Genomic DNA, 8802 nt, shown 5'->3' with positions numbered 1-8802 from the left:
GCTGCCACAGCAGATGTGGATGCTCGGCAAGGATCAAAAAACAACAAAAAAAAAAGCAAACCAAAACAATGCGGGGGTGAGGCTGGGGCAATGGGGCACATCACTTCTAGCAAAGATTTATCAAGTGGGAAAAAAACGCAAAATAGTATCATACCGTGAAGAAGCAGCTCAGACCAGAGAAAAAGAACAAAGAAGAAAGAGAGAGGAGCAAAAGCAAGCAACAGAGAGAAAGAGAGGAAGAGATGGAGAGGAAGAGAAAAGGAAAGGAAAGACAGAAGAAGAGTGCACGAGCGAGAGTCAGAAAGAGCAGAGGGTCAAGGCAGACTAGTAGCACGGCCCTTTATGGCAAGGACGCGTCGTGGAAGGCAAGGGGTGAGCCCAGGCACGTAATTCCATAACTTTACCCGGCAGTCGCTGTGGCACAGATGGGAAGTGGGGAGGAGGAGAGACAGAGAGAGACAGAGAAAAAGGAAGGGACATGATCGAAAAGAGGATATCAGAGTCTTGCTGCCCAAGAGCTCCCCGAGAGCAGCAGGGGATGCCCAGCCCCAGGGAAGAGGGGTCCCTGCGTGGGGGATGACCCAGGGTGCCACCGGCGCGGGGCGGGGAGCGGCCGGGCGATGGCTGCTGGCACTGCAGCGGGCAGGTGCGTCACAGGACGGGCTGAGGTGGGCGAGATGAGACAGAGGAGAGGAGGGCCTAGAAAGCTGCATGACTCCCCCCTTCCTTCCTTCCCTGCTCCCTGCCCGCTCAGCACAAACCCACCCAGGCACGGGGGTGACGGTTCAACCCAGGGGTCTCCCACCTTCTGGGGGCGCTGGGGGGGCAGAAAGCCTGGGGCTCACCTGGAGGCAGTGAAGATGTGCTTTGAGTTGGTGCAGATGGCGTTGATGGGGCTGTCGTGCCCTTTGATCTCCCCAACCGGGGTGAAGTTATCCACGTTCCAGACTTTGATCATGCCTCCTCGGCAAGCGCTCAGCACCATGGGGCGGCCGGGGATGAAGGCCAGGGCACAGACCCAGTCTTTGTGGGCGTTGGGGATTTGCTGTAGGTGTGGGCACAAGAGCAGAGATCGTGACCGACCTCACCTGCAGCACCACCAGCAGCCTCCCCCAGCCCACCCCAGAGGCTCAGGTCCTCACTGGGCTGGTGATGCACAGTTAGGAGGCCAGGGGGATGGATTCAAAATGCAGGGCTTGGTTCTTCCCCTGGGTGGGAGACAACAATCCTGTCTTCAGAGAGGGACACGACACTCAGCACCGCAAACTGACACTGCAGCCGGTGTGCCCTGGCAGTGTCCTGCCACACAAACTCCCTGGGTATGGGGTCACCTCACACACAAGTTGTTGGGTTCCCAGGAGCAGGAGTGTCCTACCCAGGTAGCTCAGTGCAGGCCACTGGCACCCGGTCCCTGTACAAAAATCCCCAGAGCCCTCAGCATCAACCCTCCTCTGCCCCCGGTCACACCGAGGACCTGCGTTGTCTGCTCCCCTCCAGACCTGGATGAGTTCCTGCTGCTCCAGATCCCATTTCTTGATGCCGTTGTCACGGGAGCCGCTGAAGAGGACGTCTCCCTGAATGGCCAAGCACTCGATGCCATCATAGTGAGGGGGCTCAAAGTTGTGAGTGGGGCCAATGTTGCCCACCATGCCCTCGGCAATCTCAAACACCTGGGGAAAACAGTGGGTAAAAGACCCTGGATGGCACTGGAAACGGAGTTGGACTCTCCCGGAGAACTCGGCCATCACCCTCTGTTTTCTAGGCTCAGGACACCCGAAGTGACGCTGGAAAGGGGAATGGGTATTGGTCAGTGGAGGCGTTTCTGGGCCTGAGGTCTCTCCAGGGGTCCTGCCACCAGTAAGGAGGTGTGCCACAAGAGACAGCCCCCATTCTGCTGCATCTTACTCATGTGAGCTTTCACACACCGCCATGAGCCAAGCCAACAGCTTGCACCTGTCAGAACAGCAGAATCCTGCCTCCCTCATCATCTCGCCATCTCTTTTCATTCCCTTGGTGCCAGCTCCAGTCCGATTTGCTAAAAACCACGAAAAACCTAAAAGGAAGGTGCAAGCTCTTGCTGTGCTGGAGCTGTGAACGAGCAGGCACAAAGCATCTCTATCAGGGGGAGAATCGAGCAGAACAGGGCAAGCTGCTAATCTGGGTCAGCCCTAAAATGCAAGTACCAGTCACAGAGCCCGAGGGATGAGCGAAACGCAAACCCATCTCCCCAGGCTAATTTGCATTGTGGACCCAACAAAAGGCAAGATTTGGGATGAGCAGATACGCAAAAGTGCAGAGGTGAAAACAGAATCTGGGCTTAGATTTCACGGTGAGAGACGAGACCTCAGGGGGTGCCAAACATCTGGGCTTCCCTACGGGACATGGGGCTGTGCTCCCCAAGGAGGACGGTACCTTGACGTAGTGATCTTTGGAGCCTGTGACCACCAGGTCGTGGTTGCTCGCTGTCTGGTTTACTGTGAGACACATCACCGGCCCGATGTGGCCACTCAGTTTCCCGACGGGCTGCAACCTGAGTGCAAAAACATGGGTCAGCCAGCACCTTCCCGGGCAGAGAAACCCCCAAGGCCCCGGAGCCCCCCCATAGGGGTTGGCCCCATGGAGGGGGTGGGAGCAGGGACACCCCACTTCCTAGTGATGCGGGGGAGTGAGCCAGCCTCAGGACACACCAACATCTGGCTACAGAGCTGAGGCTGCAGCACGGGGTCAGCAGCCCCATGCTCACCCAGGAGGGAGCGGGGCAGAGGCAAAACCATCCTGCTGCTCATCCCTCGTGTCCTTCCCTTTCTGCTGAGCTCAGCCCAGCTCACGGACAAACCCCTCACCCCAAGTAGCTCCACTGCTGCTCATCACCCCATAGGAAAAGGTCCTGGAAGTCCTTATTCCAGGCAACTTCCACTGCTAAAAAGACTTTCACTTTCCCCAGCAGGGAGTCATTTCAGGCCCCTCTGAGCAGACAGTGACCGCTTGGCATCCGTAAGCTCTCCTGTCCCCCCCAGCACTGACCCTCACCTGCTCAGCTCCCAGATGCGGACGGAGTTACCAGCGGCGGCATAGAGCGTGGTGCCCGTGGGGTTGAGAGCAATCTGGTTGATCTGGTGCTCCCCCTGCACGCTGGTGACAGTGCGGGTGGTGGTCCCGGCACACGCGTCCCCAGAGATCACCTGTCCGGAAGATCTAAAGGAGAGAGAGGTCAAGAGCAGAGGATGAATGGAGACCGGAGCCACCAAGGTCCCGCTGAGGAACCACCCGGGGCTGTGGGACCCAGGCGGGCACGACTTGGTCCCACATTGTGGGAATGAAAGCTGTCCCTGCTCACTGCAGGGGGGTTGGACTAGATGACCTCTAAAGGTCCCTTCCAACCCAGCCACTCTATGAATCTATTCTATGATCATTTGAGCCCTGTTCCAGACCAGCAGACCACAGCTACAGCCTGTCTCACACTCCTTTCTCCTCCTCAAACTCCTCACGATCGGAGTTTTGCACTAGAGAACCTGATTTACTCAGCCACGATGCTGTTACGGGCTGTGTCACCACTATGGAGCTGCTGGCTCTCTTGGCCACCCTCGGAAGTAGCTGCAAATCTCTTCAAAGCTCTTCATGCCAAGTCTTCGCTGCATTTCCCCTCATCTCAAGCTCTCTCCTAACCTCCCCGTTCCCTAAGGATGCAAACTGGCACTAAAGCAGCAGGTACCTGGCCCCGTCCCCAGCCCTGGCAGGTCCTGGGATGGCTTCTTGAAAGCCACGGATGCCCAGAGTGCCCCTCAGCTCCTCCTGCCTGTGACATACGTGAGGGTGCGGATGCACCGGGCCGAGTCACGGATGTCCCACACTTTGATGTATGACGTGGACACGGTGAACACCAGCCCCGTGTGGCTGCAGTACTTGATGGAAACCACGTTGTTCGGGTGACTCTTGAGGGAAGCGATTTCTTGGCCCGTCACCAGGTTCCACATTTTGCAGCTGCGGTCTGTGGGAGGAAAAACATGCCCGAGAGTGTCAGGCTGAGGTGGGCAGGGAAAGGTGTCTCCCTCGGAGAGCATGGTGGCTTGGGGGCAACAAGCACCACCTCCCCCCATCCACAGAGCCAGAGGAAAGGAGCCAGCCAGCCCCATTGGAGAGGCTCAACACTAAGGAGAGGAAAGAAGCCCGGGAGGAACCGTCCCCACCGTGCCCGACCCTTCACATATCCCCCCATGCCACCTCGCTCCCCCAGCACCTGCAGCCAGCAACCCCGTGCCCTCTCCGTCCATCTCGTACCTTTGGAGCCAGTGAAGAGGAGCTCGTCGGTGGCATCCAGGCAGAGCACGGGCTTGGTGTGTCCCTCTGCCATGGAGACGCACTGCAGCGGGGCCGTCCGGGCGTTCTTGGTGCCGCCCACTGGGTTAATGATGCCCCTTGCGTGGGAAAGAAAGAACAAGCTTGGTGGAGCGTGCATGGACAGTGCCAGGGGCAGGGGGGAGCAAGAGCTGCCTCCTGCTGAGCATCTTCCACCGCCCGGCAGCGCCATGGGTCCCTCCATCTGAACCCAGCCTGTCTGAGCAAAGGTTTTCGTGGAAACCCTGGAAGCTCCAGGAGCAGCCCCTGCCTACTGCCTCTGTCCCAGCAGCACAGATGGGGAAAGGGGGAGATGCCCAGTGGCCTCTGCTCTCCAGCTGAACCTCTCCTGCCTGACCAGCACAGCCCCAAGGGGCCAGGAGACCCAACTCATCAGTCCTTGGGTCAGCTTGGGACAAACCGCACCTTCTCCAGCCTGAAGCTCTGCTGGGATAAATGATTCAGGTACCAACGCCCAACTCCCCAAGTCCTCTAGAGGTGTCAGCCTGTGGCTGGGGGGGGTTGGGGACCGGGGTCCGTTATCAGAGCCCAAGGTTGACAAAGGCCAGCGCTGGCATTTGCACCCAGTGCCCCTATCGCACTGGCTATGGAAGTCCCGCACCCACCGCTGGCTCTAGGCAGGAAAGGATCTATCCCTGCCAAACCTTCCTCCAAGGGACGCCTGCTGCCTGTTCCTCTGGACACAGCATCTGGCAATCCCCTCCCCTTCAGCGGCGCTCGGGGTGCTGAGGACCAGCAGCCCTACCCTTCCAGACCCGAGCGTGCACGGCCACCAACAGCCCCAGAGCACAGCCTCCCGTGGCCACCGGGCCCTGGGTTGTGCTACTCTCTTCTTCAAAGCAGGGAAACTGAGGCACGGGGCTGCAGAAGGGCAGGCCTGAGGCCACGTCTGGGGGAGGAACTAAATGACCTTTAAAGGTCCCTTTCACCCATCGCATTCTGTGAGGACAAGCCCAGGCTCATTAATTTGGGTTTGGGAATCACAGGCACGTGATCTATCTTCCTCAGTTCACGCTGACAAACTCCAGTTAAACAGCCCTCCCCTGACCCACGGAGGTCCTGCCAGTCTCGAGGTGACACTGAACCTAAATGGAAATCCTGGCTCCTGGGGGTGAGAGGTTTCGGCAGACTTTGCGTTCCTGCCTGACTGCAAACCAGACTCGCCCGGTGCCACCTCCGCAGGGACCAGGTGCCTGCGGGCACCTGGGTGCTGCAGGGCTGACGTTCCTGAAGGATGGGGGAAAGGCAGCCCTTGTGTAAGAACACCTCGGGAGGCAGGAAAGTGCAGTGGGACAAGCCCAGGGGCACCTAAACCCCAAAGCTGGACTCCACACCACGACCTGACTTGCTTTCTCTGGGGAAGAGATCAACCTGCCCACACCCCAGCACCAAGCCAAGACAATCAGGTGTGGGGAGCACCTGGAGACACTTGTCTGGAAGCTGCTTTCGAGAAAGGCATACCGGGGGTGCCCAGCATTGCTTGCCCCCTTCCCCAGCATCACACTGTCCTGCTGGAGAGCTAGGGAACGGGACGGGACATGGTGGCATCATGCTGACGAGAACCCACCAGAGATAGAGAACATGCTGCTGCCCCAAGCCAGCTCAGAGGTGAGCCCAGCACCGCGTTTCCAAGAGCTGTCAGAGCCAGGAACGGGTCAAACTTGCAACCGAGGGGGCAGTGTCACACGCTGGAGGTGGCATGCCAAGAGGGGACAGCGCACAGGAGCTGGGAGGTGGGGGAGAGCAGCAAGGTGCAGGTGGAGCATGTGGGGACAAGGGAGAGCAGACTCGTGAGACAGAGAGAAGGAGGAGAGGAGGAAGGGGTAATAAATAGAAAGTTGTCTATACCTCAGCACCTCCGAGACAGAGGAATCGCTGTCATCAGACCTAGGGGCAGAAAATTAGCAGGATTATGGGAGAGAAAACCCAGACTAGAAGAGGCAGCAGAGGAGTCAGAGATGGAGGATTGTTATTGCATCCAAGCCAGTGTAGGACAGAGAGGAGGAGGAGGGGAGAGAGGGAGAAAGAGAAGCACGTGTGGAGAACCAGGGGAGAGAACAGAGGAGCAGGAGGGCATGTGAGGGTCACACAGCAGGTCTCCATCAGGCAATGTCAGCACTGCGAGCACTGCTCCGAGCCGAGGGCAGCCACCCGACCTGCTGCAGGGGAGGCTGGAACCACGCTTGTGGGTCGGTGCCTGTCCGTCAGCTTCCTGCGAGCCCCCCGCCGCCTCACCCCATCCCTCTCTGCAGCCTTTCCCAGTGATCCAAGCCCAGCCAGGACTGCAAGCTCCTGCAAGTCGCCAGCTCAGAGGGGACATTCACCTTGAGTACTGTGTCCAGTTTTGGTCACCACAGTACAAGAAGGACATTGAGGTGCTGGAGCTGGTGCAGAGAAGGGCAACAAAGCTGGTGAAAGGGCTGGAAAGCACGCCCTATGATGAGCGGCTGAGGGAACTGGGTTTGTTTAGTCTGGAGAAGAGGAGACTGAGAGGAGACCTTATTGCCTTCCACAACTACCTAAAAGGAGGCTGTAGTGAGGCTGGTGCTGGTCTCTTCTCTCAAATTAGTAATGATAGGACGAGAGGGAATGGCCTCAAGTTGCGCCAGGGTAGGTTTAGATTAGATATTAGGAAGAAATTCTTCACTGAGAGGGTAGTTAGGCACTGGAACAGGCTGCCCAGGGAGGTGGTGGAGTCGCCATCCCTGGAGGTGTTTAAGGAACGAATAGATGTGGCGCTTGAGGATATGGTGTAGTGGTTAGAGAAATGCTGGGAAAAAGGTTGGACTTGATGACCCTGGAGGTCCTTTCCAACCATAATGATTCTGTGATTCTGTGACATGCAGCAGATGGGGCAAGGGTCCAGCACGGCCCTCGCAGATCATCTGCTCCCTCCTGGAGAGGAGCGGGGAGTGACAATGGTGGCAGGAGGTTGGCTAGAGCCGACCCAGCTCCCGTGCTCCTACAGTCCCCCACAGGCCCTGGTACATGCCGTTGCTGTTACGGTACAGGTCCCCCTCACCCGGACCCTCCTGTCCCACCACGACTTACTTATCCAAGGCAGACCCCTGGCTCTGGTTGCTCGTGAGACGGGAGAAGACATTGCGGTCGTTGCGTGGACGGGTGGGCGGGGATGAGGGAGGTGTGAAGCCCACGTCTGGAGGCCTGAGACAGGAAGTGTTAGAGGGACGCGTGACTTGAGAACTGCTCACCTGGCAGCCGCCTGGACCGCCAGGGCCCAGCAAGAGCGAGTCCCATTAGCATCTCTCCCTCCTCATCCCGGCCACCCAGCCTCTCCCTGCCCATGTCACCATTTCTCCAGCTCCCAAGCTCACCTGGCAGGTTGCCCACGGTCGTAGGATTTCCTCCTTGTCAGAGGTGAAGTGTCTGAGCCACGAGATTGCCTGGGACTAAAGCAAGTTAAACAGAGCACAGTGGGTGCCTGATCCCCGCTGGGGCCTCTCCCTGCTGCACACCCATGCCCTTCCCCAGCAAACAGAGAAGTTGAGCTGCCCTGGAGTCATGATCACAAGATCAGAGGATGCCTCGAGTCATCCCAGGAACGTGGATGCTTTTGGCAACCTAAGAACCCTTGCATGCCCCCCTTCTTTCCCTCCTCCTGAAGTACCCTTCCCTCCATCTGCAGAAGATACCAACATACTCCTACACAATCTCCCCAGTTCTGCTGGAGAAACCCACCACTGCTTGCTGCAGATGAGCCTGGAGAGGTGCAGGACTGGGCTCACTCTCACCACTCTGCAACTCCACGGCCACAGCACAGCTTTCCAGCTGCTGGCCCAGGCCTCCCTGACCTCCCAGCGCCCATAGACCCACTGCCCGCTGCTCACAAGGTGCTTCCTCGTGTGGGCAGGCTGATGGTGCGCGACACCTTCTCTTTGTAATAGGGATCTCTGATGGAGAAGCTGATCCCATCCTCTTTGATCTCCACAAGGGATGCCAAGGACTTGGTGATGTTCTTGGTGGAGGCGTCCAGCGTGGGTCCTAGGCACTCAGCCGACACTGCTTTCATCTGTCCGGAGAGCTTGGGCTCTCCCTGCAAGAGGGCAGAAGGCTCAGGCACAGGCAGCACAGAGGGAGGCTGCCAGGAGTGGCCAGAGAGCTGTGGGGTGGAAAAGCTTGTGCCTTCCAGCCACAGATGGGCCAAGTTCCCTTGTATTGTGTCGAGATGCCCGTCACAGGGCCAGCTCTCCGTTCTCCAAGCAAACGTGACAGAGTGTCCCAAACAATGGGCACTTTCCTCCCACTTTTGCCGACAACGGGTGCAGCACTGCACAGGGATCTCCTTGGTGTCCACTCAGATCTGGAGGACATTGGCTGATGTCTCTGGTGTTCCAGAGGACCACGGCAGCAGGAGGCTTTGGTAACCCCTTGCCTAGAGCTGCCTCCACCCCGACACCAGCCCTACCGCCCTTATACCAGGCCAGA

General features: G+C 58.3%; 1 protein-coding gene across 1 annotated transcript in view; it reads right to left on the bottom strand.

The window, feature by feature from the left end:
- The window catches only part of LOC104274853 (kinesin-like protein KIF21B), a gene marked incomplete at its 5' end in the record, with an annotated part of 11994 nt that overhangs the window by 466 nt on the left and 2726 nt on the right, over positions 1–8802 (bottom strand). The window contains 10 exons of the mRNA XM_009870605.1: positions 846–1045; positions 1500–1670; positions 2413–2530; positions 3031–3195; positions 3808–3988; positions 4279–4415; positions 6205–6243; positions 7408–7521; positions 7692–7766; positions 8205–8410. Of these exons, the coding sequence (XP_009868907.1) occupies positions 846–1045; positions 1500–1670; positions 2413–2530; positions 3031–3195; positions 3808–3988; positions 4279–4415; positions 6205–6243; positions 7408–7521; positions 7692–7766; positions 8205–8410 (1406 nt within the window). The remainder of the gene's footprint in view (positions 1–845; positions 1046–1499; positions 1671–2412; positions 2531–3030; positions 3196–3807; positions 3989–4278; positions 4416–6204; positions 6244–7407; positions 7522–7691; positions 7767–8204; positions 8411–8802) is intronic.

Source organism: Apaloderma vittatum, unplaced genomic scaffold (assembly GCF_000703405.1).
Source record: "Apaloderma vittatum isolate BGI_N311 unplaced genomic scaffold, ASM70340v1 scaffold27265, whole genome shotgun sequence".
In the NCBI taxonomy this organism is placed as follows: Eukaryota; Metazoa; Chordata; class Aves; order Trogoniformes; family Trogonidae; genus Apaloderma; species Apaloderma vittatum.
The sequence above is the reverse complement of the archived record's forward strand: the minus strand, read 5'-3'. Positions and strand labels throughout refer to the sequence as shown.